A 16,389-nucleotide genomic window follows, 5' to 3' on the forward strand; every position below is an offset into this window, starting at 1 on the left:
TCTGGATAAAACAAAAGGAGAGGAATACATCCAGGGACCAAACCTCTTGGTGTGTTCCCCACTTTAATTAAAGTCAGGTCCCTGGAAACAATGCAGGGGTCCAGCAGGAACGGAGGAATGAGGAGGGAGGGGGGTGGGAAGCAGGAGAAGAAAGGTCAAAAGGCTGTCAATAACCAAGATCCCATCACAGACCCTTCAAGATGACCAGGCCTAGAGAGCTCAACACTACAGAAATGGGATCTCCTCTACTTTGGAGTCTGAGAATCAAAAGAATAAAATGAATAATAGCTGTCATGTATTAACTGCTAGGCACTGTGCCCAAGCTACTGTAACATGCATTGCCTCAAGTAATCCTCACAACAATCTATAAACGTAGATACTGCGATTATCTATTCCATTTTACAGACAGGAAAACTGAGGCACAGAAGTTAATTATTTGCCCAAGGATATATAGCCATATTTGAATCCAGCCCAAGCCCTTTTTATCACAGTGGTTAGGGGTGGGATTCTAAAGCCACACTGCCAGGCCCTGGAGGAGCTTGAGTTGGCAGGCTCAGTTCTCCAGTGACCCAGATATATTTCTGGTAGTCTTTATCTGCCCTTGCCCACTACCACTGAAATCTTTTACAAAAAAGAAATAGACATTTAGAGTATATTAATAACATTTAAATTTAAATTAATCATGAACAGATTAATGAACCAGGCGGTGTAAGGTTACAAGAGTAATTTTGCATAGACTTTCAATTAGCCAAGCATTCAAATTCCTGCTGTAAGCTCAAGCCTGTATCAGGCCCCTCCGAGAAAGTGACTTTCAAAAGCTTATAGACACTTGCATAAAGCAACTGAAAGCAGGTTCAAGATAACATATCAATAAGAGCAAAATAATACCTCAGAAGAGAGGCTGAGTGAAGTTAGAACATGGTTTTATTGGAGACCGTCACCTTTTAGAAGGAAATGAAACTGTCACATTGAATTTCTGAATGCAGATTATATGCGTTCTATTTTTCATGTTCATTTCTCAGACTGTCAAATTTTTCATTAGAAATGAATTGTAATTGTCATCATGAATTGCATTCTATCCAAGGGTTTGATAAACAAAAACAGTTTAATACTATAGTACAGTCCATAATTAATGTCACCAATTTGCAAATCCTAGTTAAAAACTGAATGATACAAAGTTTCATTTTATGACAAATAAACAGGAAAATGCAGCAATTACAGGATAAACTCTCCACATCTTAGGAAGTTACTTCATAATAAAATTAGCCAAATAAATGCAATATTATGGATCTTACAATTAGACTAATCTGTGTATCTTACTAAGAGTTTCCAGAAATTCTACACCATAACTCCAAAAGAAGTACCCACTTTTTTTTTAACTTTCAGAATGCTTAGAATTAGGAATAATTTCCTTGGAGAGAAACAAAGAGGTATTTAGCCATCTTTAACCGTGAAGATCTGACTTGGACCATAGTTACTTGGGTATACCCCAAGCCCCTCAGCACACAGAATGCCCTTAGTACATACTTGATACATTAAATCCTAGTCCCCCATTCCTTTCTGGTATTTAAGATGGACTATGATCCCCAAAGATGGAGAGATTAGAAAGTTAGTGGGTATTAATTCCATTAACGGATCTGTTTTTAGGGAAGAGAGACAAATATAAATAGGAATTCCCACCGCCCCCCCCAAAAAAAAAAAACACTAACCAAAATTTTAAAATTTTTTAAAAGCCCTGTAAACCCTTACCTCAAGGAAATGAAGGCAAAGATTAGAAGGAGATATAGACATGATGGGAGGAAATGGACATTTCAATGGAATTTATGATGCTTCCTTTCCGAAGGTTATTGGTGAGCAATACATGACATTCTATACCTCTTCGTTACGATACAATATATTTTTTAAAGATTGCAAGGGAAACGTTTACCCTTAGAAAACTATTTAGAAATAAACTGTTTTGAAGCATGTTGTATGCATCCTTCACTACTGATAAATTCCTACTAATCACTTTCAGCTCATCACTAGACACAGGACTAAAGGTGCAAAACCTTCGCCGTATTCAAGTTGTCTTCTAACTTCCTGACATAAGTCATCTCCAGGTTCCTCAAACTGAGATCTGCAGGGTCCTTCCACAGACTCTTCATTTTTATAAGACTTATTAAATTTTGTATTTTTCCAAGATTATTGTAAACATGAGAAGTAAAGTAAACATATTCTGGACAATCTGAATGACCACTCTATGTTCCATCAGGCACTTTTGTTGACCACACTTGCATTTGTGGGTACTGCCAATATGGCGTCAGAAGAAAGCCAAACAACAGCAACATCATGCCACATAGGTTTTCACAAGCTCTTCCACATAGGAAGAATTCAGTTCCAAAACACTGTTCATAATTCTAAAACGACACTCCTTAAGGAACCACGTGCCCACAGCTATGGAAAGTGAAATTTCAAGAGAAAAAGGAATACAGATGCTGATATTATTGGCTCCAGTTCTTTCTGCTCTTTTTCAACAGTTTCATACAATTTCCTAAAAAAATGTTTACCTATGGCTATTTTCTTTTTATCATAAACAGATGTATAAGAGTTAACTGCTTCACTCAGAGCCTAAAGTCAAGACCTGTGAAAAAGACAGAAATGTTCAACGTTCAATGACAGGCCTCTACCACCAGTGTGGGGCTTGGTCTTTGGATGCGTCAGTCTATACTTAGCTTCCTCAGCCTCTGAGATTCCATCTCCATCTCAGAGTCAAGCTGACATAAAGGAAAACAGCAAACCACACACATATCTTTCTACTACTAAATCCAACAATGATGACTTCATTTCAGCTAAACATCATCAATCACATTAAATTAATGTTGTTAATTTGAATTTTATTAGATTTATAGTCTTGTTTTGAATTTTATATGTAAATCTGTTTTGGTTTTATAGTTGTAAAAGAGCCATGAGCATAAAGAGTTATACTTAGTTTTATATCTATGAATATATAAGTAACATTATTTTTATCATTCAAGTCCACACGAGTATCACATGAATTTTTTTTCTAAGTTAGAGGTTGTTTCCTTTGTAGGTTTCTTTCTGTAACTTTCATTTGTGCATAAGTTTCATAGCTGCCTGATCCTCATTTTACAAATAAAGAACTAACCCCTCAGAAAGCTTCAGAAACTTGCTCTGACCATGCAGTCATCAGAATCAGAACTCTGCATCAATCTGAATGGCACATGGCATGCCAGGACAAGAACTGAGAACACAATGACTCTGCCTCTGCCACACCATGAGGAAAAAGCCTGGACCAACTAAAATTTTCCCAGGATAAGAAGGTTATTCAAACATCCAATGTAATATCCCCAGTGCCCTAAAACATAGACAACAATTATACTACAACTATTACTACAAATGATAACAACAAAGACAACAACCCTTGTAAACGGTAAATCTTTATGTAGAGGTTACAATGAGCCAGGTACTATTCTAGGACCATCACATTAACTTTTAATCTTCTCAACAACCCCGTTTTAAACACGAGGAAATGGAGGCACAGAGAGGTTTAGTAACTTGCCCAAGTTCATACAGCTAGGATTCAAGCCCCAAAAGTGATACAAGTCGCTGTTCATAAATGTTATTCATGCCTTTTCTACAAAAAAGTGTAAGAAAGGATGGTGGTGGGTCTTTTGAAAAATAAAACCTATAACAAGCATTTCCAAATAGTTTACATTAATTAGGTAGTAACTTGAATATCCCAACACCAAACTTAACTTACTGAAACTCTTAAATTCTCCCCTAATTTAATAATGATTATTGGATTTGCTATTTGAGAAAATTACCCCAATGGTAAGGTATTTCAACGCTACCCTGCTGCTACTGAGAGAAAAGTTACCTTTGTAGATTCTGTTCAAAGAAAGCTCATGCTTTGATCTTTAATATCCCATGAAGTAAAAGGTTACGCTTAATCTATATTTTATAGATCTAAAAGTCAAATTAGTTTCTGGGATAAATAAGCAGAGTGTAATAGTAAGCATATTCTGTAGCATTCATTTCATTCCTAGTTTGGAGGATACTATGTGCTGAGTTAAAGACAATTACATTAGTGTAATACGTAGCAGTTTTCTCTTGTATTATTCTGCAAGCATAAACAAGTTATACACATGTTAATTTATATTCTATATAAAAAGCCAATTTTAAATCCAATTTATAAGGCAATAAATATATAAAGATTCTAGGACACAGCAATAAAGTTATGCCATAAAGTAGAGTTAATTCAAGACAACAATAATAAAAGCATGACAAATTTTAGCATTCTACCAACTGCACAAAGGTGTTTCAGGTAACATCTGTTCAGAAGCAATTGCTACAAGACAGACTAGATGAGATGCAAGGTTTCACAGCATAATAAATGTATGTCAGTTGGCTTGCTTCATAATTAAAGACATGAGTCTTTGAAAAAAAGCAATTAAGCTTTGCTCTAAATCTGAAACAATCATCCTTGCTCCCACCCCTTTTTACCCACAAAGAAAAGATCCAGAGCAATGCAGAAATAATAAATACTATGTATCATCTATTTTCAGCAGTAAATGTACTCCCCAAAATCCACCTGATATATTTTCTTTTGATAAGTCATATATTAACCAAGAAAAAAAATTTATTTTCTCTGTTAGGAAAGAGAAAGGAAAGAAAGTCTGGGACAATTCAGAGCAATTTACTTAGAAGTCTGGCCTGAATAAAATGATTTTACTTTAGGAAAGTTTCTTTCAATGTCTGATGGGTTAGGTGGAATTTTGACATGAATAAAACTCAGGTGCCTAATGCCTTCAATTTAGAACATCATCTCCAATTCTTCCCAGTTTACCTCTAGGACAACTAAAAACATCACTTCAGCTACAGACTTAAGAAATAAATTCAAAAAAGAGCATACAAAAATCACCTCCATCTTTCCTCAGCTTTCTAGCAACTATGAAAACGATGCAGCACACCAAGATGAATGACGGTTCTAGTTGTTATTCCAGAGGACCAAGCTGTGGTTATCTTACATCCCCCCCAAATCACAAACCTTCCAAAATAAAATGATACCACAAGGAAGAGATCTGAACGAATCTGATGGTTCTCCCACAACATCCATTTATAAACTGTTAAACCAAACCCTTGCATGTGGTCATCCTCATCGCTGTAGCTGCTGAGTTCATTTCATAGAACTGCCATAACAAATTACCACAAATTTGAGGGTTTAAAACAGCAGAAATTTATGGTCTCAGTTTTGCAGGCCAGAAGTCTGAAATCAGTGTCACTGGGCTGAAATCAAGATATCAGAAGGGCCAGTGTCCCTCTGCAGGCTCTGGGAGAAAACAGTTCCTTGCCTCTTCCAACTTCTGACAGCTGCCAGCATTCTTTGACTTGCGGTTGCATCACTAAAATCTGCCTTGTAGTCACATGCCTTCTCTTTTGTAATCAAATCCCCCTACACCTCCCTCTTACAAAGCCTTAACTTAATCATCCCTGCAGTGTCCTTTTCTGCCATGTAAGGTAACATTCACAGGTCCTGGGCATTAAGACGTGAATATCTTTTGGGGGTTCATTATCCAGCCTACCACACCTGCCTCCAAATAAACCCAAAGCAATTAGGTGAGCATGCTCTAATCTCATGGTTTACTCTGATTTCAACTCTCCTCAAGTTCCTAGCACAAACAACAAAAGTTCTCCAATTTGATACCTCTTCCCACCCAACAACCTGCCTATCAGCAGGAAATCAGGAATTCTATATTCATTAAAGGCACTCCTAACCATTGTTCATGGTTCCTGAATGAGAAAAGCAGCAGTAAAGATGAAAACTGCCAACAGCATGGGAGAGTAATACAGGACAGTGACTAACGATGTGTATTCTGGAACCAGCTTGCCTACATTCAAGTCCCAGCCTCGCCAACTGGCAGGTGTGTGACCCTAAAGCAATTTAACCTTTGTACCTCATTTTCCCATCTGACGAACAAGGCTAATAATACCACCTACCTAATAGGGTTGTTGATATTTATAAAGCACCTAGAACAGTGCTTGGCTCACACAGAAAGGTTAACTGTTATTACTAGCAATGCCCAAACAGGGTGGATATACAGATGTTAATGGACAGGGTGAAAAATCTCTCACAACCAAAACTGAGGGTACTGTAATGAAATAATTAGACAATAATTAACAATCTATTCAATGAAAACCATGAGATCAGATGCAAGATTTACACTAAAGTCTATGAGAACTTTTACAGGATATTCTTAATTAAAAAGAACAGCTACTCTGTCATCTTGGATCACAGAATTTACAGGCATCCTTTCAAAAGACTAACCCACATCCTAGAGATGGAGACTTCTCCAGAAGGTGCATGTCCTGCTCTCACTCTGGATCTGGTGGCCACCACAGTATGGACTGTGTGTTTCTAAGAACAGTGGGACGTAGGAATGAAGTGCTCAGTATCACTGAAAGGCTTTTCACGATGAGCAGAACAACTGTTTTGTTTGGTCCTAGAAGGCAAATAGGACTCAGGTCCAAGTACCGAGGGTATGACCTAGCGCAGGTACCCAGTTTAATGATCCTACTCAATTCTATCTGCTTTCACAATGCCTTCACCTAGGTACCTGCCTTGTCCTCCCAGCCTCCTCCAGTTGCCTCTGGTCCCCTAGTAATCATCCTCAGTAATTATCTCAATACTCACTGCTTACCATATTTCCTACTGAAGTCAAGTTGGCTGGTTCACAAACAGCCCAAAAGCAATTAATTCCCTGTGCAGCCAAACTATCATATATTTACAATAGACTAATTTCTACTATTTACACACATCTATAGAGGTTCTATGCTACAAACTTTATACACAATTCAAAAGTAACTTGAGACCCACAACGATACATTCAGTAAAAAACAAAGATTTGTTTGTCTGCTTTATCAAGGCCCCAAGTAAAACAGGATTTCAGTGGGTACAGAGCTCCTGACTTCCTAAACTAAGACAGGAGCAAGCGGCCGGTTTACCACTCAGTTGCACTACCAGCTTGCAGCTTTGTAGAATACACAAACATCAGACACCTAAAATACATACGTTACTTGTTCCATTCAAAAGCAGCTGCCCCAGGCAACTAGGTGACCTAACGACTAGGTAACCTGAAGAGATTCAGGCTAACATCACATCATACTAAATCAGGAGAAAGCCAAGAAACGACTTGACGTCCAGCAGTCCAGCAGCCTGAACTAGAGAACAATCACTTTTTGAAGCACTGCCGAGATCTCATGAGATCTCCAAAGATCACCCTCCATCCTCAAAACAAGAGTTACCACGGTGGAACTAAGAGCAGTGAGAAGTAGGCTGAGTGGGAACAGCTGCTGAAAAGGCAGCCTTCAGACTGGGATACTGAGTCTCGGGCCAGGGAGAGAGTTAGAGCCAAGCCTGAAACTCCAGGTCCCCTGAAAGTCCTAGTTCATTAGGGAGGTGGCCCCAAATCAGCACCACCCCCTGGCTTCTGGTGGAAACAGACTCAAATCACCTCCAGAGAAAAGCATCCCCAATTAGGCCTCCTAGAAGACAGGTTAAGATAAAACAACGAGCTTACAAGAATCAACAAGCACAGGGGGAAAGGACAAGCCACCACGAGTGCGAGTCAATGCAGACAGTTCAAAGATGGCACACACCAGACCTGTCAAATAAAGAACACGAAGAGCCAAGTAGGAAATCTCTAAAGAAATAAAAAAATAAGAAACAAGGAACTATCAGGAATGACCAGGCAGACTTGAAAGGAGGCAAATGGAACTTACAGAAATAAAAAATTGCTAAATATTCAGAACAAGTTAAACAGCAGTTTAGACATAGCTCATGACAGAATTAGTGAAATGGAAAACATATCTGAAGAAATTACCATGTAAGCAAGAATCTAAATTAGTTTCAGAGATTATGAAAGGTCCAAATTACTTCCAAATTAATTATGAAGTCATGACTCACAGCAGACCCTTACCTAAAAACAAACAGTATTTTAGATATGTTTATTAGTTTTAGAGCTTAAAAGTCTTTTAGATGTCTTTTCATCCTTACGATAACCTTTTTAACACACAAAATAGAATGACATTATTAACCGAGAGAGTAGACTGTAAAAGGAAGAAAAGTCACTGCCCCACAGATGCTTCTCGGATTGGGTAGAATCTTTATTGTGAACTTAACCATGCCTTATTTATTCCTCAGCTCTGTCGAGATAACAATCAACAACATATTTGATCCTCCTGCAAAATTTCACCATTCCTATGGCCATCTTGACAATTTAGCATAATTAATCCATGTTGTCCTTCATTTTCAGTATTCTGATATATCTCACAGCTCTGCTCCCAGTTTTACTCAACCATCATTTCTGTTAGCAACTCACTTCTCATCCACAAATCTTTACTCACTTAATTTGTGTATCCTGACTTAAATTCCTAACAATTTTTACTTGTTTAGAGAAGGCACAGACTGTACAAGTTCACCTATGACTAAAAAAAACATGTTTTCCATACTCCCAAGGAAAATGGAGAGGTCAGTACTAAATTTTCAATTCTGTTGGACTCACCCCAAATCTATCAACCTTCTATGTGATTTATTTACACACACACACAACAAAACAATCATCACTGCCTATTCTTTTACAAGCTGATACCAACAAAATTATTTACAAAGCGCTAATTATGGCACTTCCCTTAGTGTTAAAGTGACTAAGTAACAGAACAGCGAGTTTCAAATACTTCGACTTCTTTCCAATCTAAACAAAACATTCTTTAGCAGTGACTACATGGCCCGCCAAGTTTTAAAACGAGCTGTTTCGACTTGGAAAATTATATGTACCTTAAAAAATTCTTCTTGAATTAAAATATTAAGCAGAAAAAGAAACAGAATCACCTGAAAGTTCACTTTGATTCATCTCATACCGTCAGAAGCTAGGAGGGTGGGGAGAAGTCCCCCTTAAAAAATGCAGTGTCCACCTAGGTGACGTCAATACATACACATTTGAACTGCCTTCCACGTTAGCCTGAAGAAATTTGGGCAACACAATGATCAGTATTTATCAAAGGAGTCAAACAGAATTGGACCCTGTCGTCGTAAACCTAAGAAGAGACTGGCAGCTTTGGAAATCTAGAACAAAATTGAGCCTCCCAGGCCCTTGTGGACCCACCCTCTGCTGTCAGCCAAGTCAGTCAGTTTACTAAAGTTAAGTATGCCAGGACTGAGCCGCAGCCGCAAGCAAGGCGGGAGCTCCCCACCCCAGCTCCAGGCAGAACTTACAAACTTGGGGCGTTTCTCTCCAGGCTCCTCCAGGCCGCCGGGCGGCGGAGGGTGCTGGGGGCCCTTCCTGCGCGGCATCTTGCTTTCCCGGCTGCTGCGGGGCAAGGCGGAAGAGGAGCAGGGGGCCCCGGCGGAGGAGCTTTGCGCTGGGTGGTGCAGCCGTGGCCGGTGCCGATCCATCCTTCCCCGCAGCTCCGGAAGACAGAAGGAAGGCAGCCGCTCTGCAAGCCACAGACTGGGAGCTCAAGGATCAGTGGCGAACTCGCCTTCTCGGTTCCGCCGCCCACGCCACCGGCCGGACTCAGCCCAACCGCTGCAGCCGGGGCCGCGGCCAACACATCCGAAAACTCCCGCCACCGCGCACGGCCCGGGACCCGCCAATCCCGCGCCCCTTGGTCAATGACACTCCCGGGAGCCGCCCCTTCCGGGCATAACGAGACATGATTGGCTGCGCTGTCAGTTCATTTCCCCACTCAAGCCTCTTGGCGGCCCAGACAGCTCACCTTAAGGGCACAGGGTAGGATTCCGTTTGGGGATGTGCAGAGAACCTACCAGGAAGTCACTTGTCTGTGTTTATTTGGAGTTTGGAGAACGGATTCGTGCTAACCTGGAAGGCAGGCGAGACCCTCTCTGCACCACCATTTGAGCGGCGCTGGAGTGTGAAATCACCGTCTAACCCTCTCTTTGCACGTCTTCGGAGGCTCCGGTGCGATGGTCACTGGGAAAAGTAGTTCTAGGATCTGTGCTTGGCGGAGTGCTAGGCGGGAGATGACGACAGCGCCTACGACGCTCCAAAAGGATGCTTTTTCGACCTATTCACTGAGCGCCTACTGAGTGCCGCCTCTTGGGTGTCAGGTCCGCCAAAATTCAGAAAGCGCGGGCCGCGCCCTAGAGGAGCTCACAGGCTATTGTGGTTCACAAACTTACAGAAATAATGAAGTAATGTAAATATTAAAGCAGTTATTTTAAAAGTTCATTGAGAACAAAGAGGGGAGATAAATCTGAAGGAGCAGATGTGGAAAAGCAAAAAGAAGGATGTACAGATTTTCACTAGGCAGAAAAGACTTGTGGGACCCTCAGATAAACGGCGTTCCAGGCAGGAGCAAGCCAAGAGGGGTCAAGAGCAGAGTTGAAAAACTTTCAAGGGCGTGTAGTGAGGGGCCTTGAGCTGAAACCATGCAAGAGTCTGTTGTGTATGCCCAAGGTCAAGCTACAAGGCTAAGGAAGTTTTCTCACACATTAGTGCGCTTTTTTTCCCCCTTTAAAAGTCATCTTTTCCTTTGAACTATTTCCTTAAGTTATCCATCTTCTGACTATAAGGAGGTGATGTGGGCCAAGACTGGTAAACATGCTGCACTGATTTGGGTACAAGAAACAACTGTAGGAACTCGGGACAGATTATCACAGAGGTTCAGAAAATGGGCCTTAGTTACCAGGAAGTCTTCATGCTACAGCTTTTTTTTTTTTTTTACCTTTTATTTGTTTTTACTGTACCAGACTTTCTGTGCCTGTCTCTGTCCTCAGAGAGCACCTAATGTTAGGGAAAACTCCAGCAGGACAGAAAGGTCAGGAGAACTTGAAGTAGTTCCATATGTTTCGATGACCATTAGACCCAAATGTAAATTTTATTTTGTCATTTACTAGCTATGTGATGTTGGAGATGATGTTTAATTTTCTTTGCATTTCCATCTGCAAAAGGGGGATAATAATAATACCAACCAAATGGGTATTGTCAGGCTTAAATGAGATAGCTTATGTAAAGCTCTTGGAAATGTCTGTGAAAGCCCCTTTTACCGAAGACCACCAGGAAGAACACCTGTAATTGAACAATGGAGGTTATTCTCCTGGGGGGTGAGAATGTGCCCTCTGGAGAACCATGGAGTTGCTCAGGAAGAGCGTGATAGATAGGACGTAAAGGGTTTGGGCTTTGGGTAGGGGATTTGGGACAACTCCTCGGAAGCAGAGTGGGAAGGCTTGATGTGAACTTGGGTGCTGTCAGGAATTGGGGACAGTTCAATGAGTGAGTATCTTAATAAATCTTATCTAGAAGGTAGGCTAAAGAGTGAGGCTAAAGCTATAACTGATGAAGCAGCAGCCATGGAGCGAGGGGTGTCTGGTATTTTGTGATTTGCACGCTGTCCTTGTTGTTGTCTGTGCTTAGACAGAATTGAAAGTGGTCCTGTTTTGTCTCACTTCAACACAGTTCCAGAGTGACTTTGTCTGATATTGTTGTTCTGTGAGATTGTTTATGTCCCTCAGGAGAACAACATCTCCTAGCTATAGTGTCAAGCCAGCTTCTGAAAGACTGAAGCCTAGCTCTAAGTGCCAAACTAGTTCGCTGATGTCAAGGGCTGCTCTTTTCTTTCTTATGTCCTTAACATGTAGAAGGTACCAAATATAAATAAACAAAAGCTATTATAACTAATTTTCAATCTTCACATAGAGTGCTCTGACACTTTTCTCACAGAAATTCTTCGCAACTGCAACCTGTGAAAATAATACCTTTGTCTAAGTTTTCCATTCTTTGAAGTACATTTTATATGTGTTTACTTTTTAAGCCTCATGACAGCATGCACTGCCCCTCATTCTGACTCCCTCCCAACAAGAAGGAGATGGTGGACCCCACTGAGTCAACAATTTTGGAAATGCTACCTTGTGCCCGGCTGGGTACACAGAGGTGGGACAAAATTGGCTGAGACAAAAGGCAAGCTTGAAGAAGCCTGGAATCAGGAACATGTTTCTTTCCTTTATCATTTCTGCTCAGTCCCAGCATCCAGACAATCACTAATGAAATCCTGTGAGGGTTCACTCTTCACGACTACAGTCTTATGTCACTTAAGGGCAGGGATAAGTTCTGAGAAATGTGTCATTAGGCAGTTTTGTCATTGTGCGAACATTATAGAGTGTACTTACACAAAACCTACATGATATAGCCTACTATACCGCTAGGGTATATGGTACTAATCTTATAGGACCAACATCGTATACACAGTCCATCATTGACTGAAACATTGTCATGCAACACTTGACTGATTATGAGAGAGAAAGTTATGAAAAGTTAAGGGAAGAGACTGATCGCCTCCAATCAATTTTTTTAAATGACAAGCAATTTTGTGAGATACCATTTTATCCTCATCATATTGCTAAATATTACAAAATCCCATGTCACAAAGTTTTAGCCAAGATGTAGGGATATGGCAATTCCTACACAGATGATGGGAGTGCAAACCCGATCCAGCTACTTGGGATAGCATCTCAGTAATACCTAGAAAAGGAGAAGGTACATGTGCCCATGACCGAACAATTCCATATCAAGATGTCTCCCTAGAAAAGCCCAAAGATACTTGTACAAAGATGTTCCTTGAACACTTGTAATAGCACAAAATGGTTTCATTGTGTAGGGTCTTTTTGCACACCACCAGGCAATTCTCAGACATCAGCTTGGCATCCTATACTTCAACTGAATTCTGACCCTATCTAGCCTGAAATAGCATCAGATCCCACAGGTTAAGTCCTACAAGACCGTCCCCCCATCCCCCTGACCACACACACACTTTACACTAGGGTAGCAAGTCCAGGTTGTCACCTATGCTTCTGACCAACTGGCTATAGATGAGAGTTCCAACGACCACCTCCTTGGGTTTGATTAATTTGCTAGAGTCGCTAATAGAACTCACAGAGACATCTTTCTTACTAGATTACCAGTTTATTATAAAAGGATATGACTCAGAAACTGCCAGATGGAAGAGATGCATAGGGCAAGGTATAGGGAAAGGGCTTAAAGCTTCCATGCTCTCTTAGGCTCATCATTCTCCCCAAATCTCCACATGTTCACAACCCGGAAGCTCTCCAAACCCTGTCCTTTTGAGTTTTTATAGAGGCTTCATTACTTGACATGATTGATTAAATCATTAGCCATTGGCGATTGATTGAATCTTCAACCCCTCCCTGCTCCCCAGAGGTCAGGTGGGTAGGACTGAAAGTTCCAACCCTCCAATCACACGGTTGGTTCTCCTGGCAACCAGCCCCCAACATCAGGTGGAAAATCTCCTCATTAATATACCAAAAGACAGCGTTACTGCTGTCATCACTTAGGAAATTCCAAGCGTTTTAGGAGGTCTGTGCCAGACAGGCAAAGCTTAATTTAGCTTATTTTGCGAGAGTAATTTGACCTGCATCATTTCTTGCTTGTGCCTGTGGAAATCACAAGCAAAACTGTTTTCCAGGGTTGATATGAAGTGACCGCTAACCAATTCCCTATCATTTTTGAAAATTCTAATATTATAACCAATCACTGTGAAGAATAAATAGTCACTGCCTTTTCACTATATAAGCTGCTTTCTAACAATATACCCCTGAGTCTCATTCCGTGTTTTGCTTTGAGTGTTCTCAGTTTGCAAATTGTCTTTTTGGTGTATGCATAATAAACTTTTACTAATTACTTCATCTATTTCTGAACTTTTGACATATATATAAATGTAATACGTGTGTGTATAATAACACTGCAAAAACACCACGGAAATACGTACAACAACTTCACCTACTTCCAGAGAAGAGAGGAAGAAGGGGCAAGGAATTAAAACTGAAACTTGATAGCTAAAGCTGATGCGGGCTTGGTGAGTCAAGGAGTTGAAAGAAAGATTTCTTGTACTCTCAAGTTCTGGCAGTAGTGCTCTTTTATTCAGAGAATAGTATGGGATAGCAGTGGGACAGGACCCATGGGCAGTAAAGAGCTGCAAACATGGGTTGAGGTTAGGGCTAAATTTAAGGCATAGGTATTGAGTTATCTCTTTACAAGACAAAGGTAAAAAAAAAAGTCATTAAAATGGTATCAGTGCAGGGGGGATCTGGTTATTGGATGGTCCTATAACTTTAGATAAGAATCAGATCAGATTAAGTCAGGATATCCTATGCTTCCCTAGGATGATATAGATCAGTATGTAGGGCAGGTCACCTTAGGCTTCTCTCCCTGGGGCAGCCTTGATCCTCATCACAGCCAGTGAAATTTTATCCCATCCAAGTCCCCCAAACTGTAGGGGAGGAAGACATTTCCTCTATCCACTCTGGGTTCTTCACAAAACTTTATAACATGTATATATGGGAGAGGCTCAGGCAACCTGAGCAACTCACCAAAATGGCTGAAGCAACCACCCCAAATATCATCTTCAGGCAAAGACAAAGCAGGATGTTGGTGGTGGGGGGAGTCAGCTACATGAGGTTACCAGACAAGTATGGTAAACAAGAGTAAGATTATTATGCAGACTTAAGTCCTTGCCTTCTCCATTAAGAGTTTCTAGAGATAAGGTCATACCCCCTTCCTGATGCAGAGAGGGGGACACCTTTACAGATGGAGATTTCCTTTACAAATGTAAATGTGCCTTAACAAAGGGTAAGTAAATTCTACTTTTCAGAGTTTCTTTCCTGTCTGCAGTTTTTAAAAGTAACCAGCCCAAAATAATCCTCATCGAAGTGTCTATAAATGTTTTATTTTTTAAGAAGGAAAGATTCGAAGTAAATCTAGCAAAATGTTAACACATATTTAATCTCAGTGGTGGGTATCTTGTGTCTCTTTTATTATTTTCTGTACATTTCTGTTTATTGGAAATGCTTCATATCAAGTTTTTAACAAAATACACAAATTAACAGAAATATGGGAACTTGTGAGTTCCTTAACTCTTCCTTTTCCTCCAGAAAAATCTTAGTTTATTGGCATTGAGACCACAATGAGCTATTAAGTCCATGTAAGGAAAAAAGAAATCATTAATTTCCTTTTAAGATGCCATTAAGTTTAATTTCTTTATAAGTTTGAATAATAAAATATCTTCTCTCCCCTCCAGATTGTCTTTCCACTTTCTTTTGTTCTCTCTTTTCCATATGCATTTCCCTTCTCTCTCGTAAAGTAGTTCAGAGGCAGAGAGCTAGGAAACAAGGAAAACCAACATTTCCCTCTTTCAGTTTTGGATTAAATTACAAATTCACTTCTTTGTGAATGCTTTCCAAGTGGTCAGTGGATTAAAACAAGAACCATTTAATTACAAGCCTAATTGATTTAACTTTACCGCTTTCACTGTACACAAATTCTACAGCACTTTGTACTTAATGACATCGTATTTGAATAATTATCTGGCCATCAGCACTGACTTTGCACTTTCATTTCAAACTCTCAATGGCAAGATATAATAGTGTTGCTTGCCCTACCCAATTTGGGTCATGGCTCTTTCTACACTCTCCACACACTTGTTTGTCTTAGTTAAAATTGCTGTTATTTTACAACATAATGTTAGATGGGAAAAAAGCAAATTATATGCACAGAATGATCACTGATATAGTCATTCAATGTAGGAGTCTACACCAGGGTTTCTCAACTTCAGGACTATTGACATTTGGAACTGGATAATTCTTATTACGGGGGGCTGTCCTGTGCATTGTAGGATGTTTAGCAGTATTCCTGACCCATTAGATATCACCCACTAGATGTCACCAAAAATTTCCCCAGACGTTGCCAAATATCCCTGAAAGTCTGAGTAATATTCTGTTGTATGGATATACCACATTTGTTTATCCATTCATCAGTTGATGGACAGTTGGGTTGTTTCTACCTTTGTGCTATTATAAATAATGCTGCTATAAACATTTATGTACAAGTTTTTGTATGGACATAAGTATTTGTTTCTCTTGTATAAATGCACAGGAGAAGAATTGCTGGGTCATATGGTAACTAGGTTTGAGGAACTGCCAGACTTTTCCAAAGTGGCTGTACCATTTTGCATTCCCACCATCAGGGCATAAGGGTTCCAATTTCACCACATCCTTGCCAACAATTTTTTTTATCTGACTTTTTGAATGTAGCCATGCTAGTGGGTGTGAAGTGGTGTCTCATTGCGGTTTTGATCTGCCATCTATTTGTTGTAAAAAAAAAAAAAATGTCACTAGGGGCTAGCCCTGTGACTGAGTGGTTGAGTTTGTGCGCTCCACTTGGGAAGAAGAAGAAGAAAAAACAATATTGGCAACAGATGTTAGCTCAGGTGCCAATCTCAAAAAAAAAAAAGGAAAGAAAAAGAAAATGTCACTGGAATACAGCTTTGCCCATTCTTTTACAATTGTCTGTGGCTGCTTTT

The 16,389-nt window shown here is 40.1% G+C and overlaps 1 protein-coding gene across 3 annotated transcripts in view; it reads right to left on the reverse strand.

The window, feature by feature from the left end:
• Positions 1–10,000, reverse strand: part of DIAPH3 (diaphanous related formin 3) — a 484,563-nt gene extending 474,563 nt beyond the window's left edge. Inside the window, exon 1 of one of the 3 annotated variants that reach the window (XM_070578871.1) lies at positions 9,272–10,000. In XM_070578871.1, the coding sequence (XP_070434972.1) occupies positions 9,272–9,451 (180 nt within the window). In that variant the 5' untranslated portion in view covers positions 9,452–10,000. The remainder of the gene's footprint in view (positions 1–9,271) is intronic. The other 2 variants (XM_070578869.1, XM_070578872.1) reach the window with 2 other exon arrangements.
• Positions 10,001–16,389: the final 6,389 nt, after the last annotated feature.

This window comes from Equus przewalskii, chromosome 16, assembly GCF_037783145.1.
Source record: "Equus przewalskii isolate Varuska chromosome 16, EquPr2, whole genome shotgun sequence".
Lineage (NCBI taxonomy): Eukaryota > Metazoa > Chordata > Mammalia > Perissodactyla > Equidae > Equus > Equus przewalskii.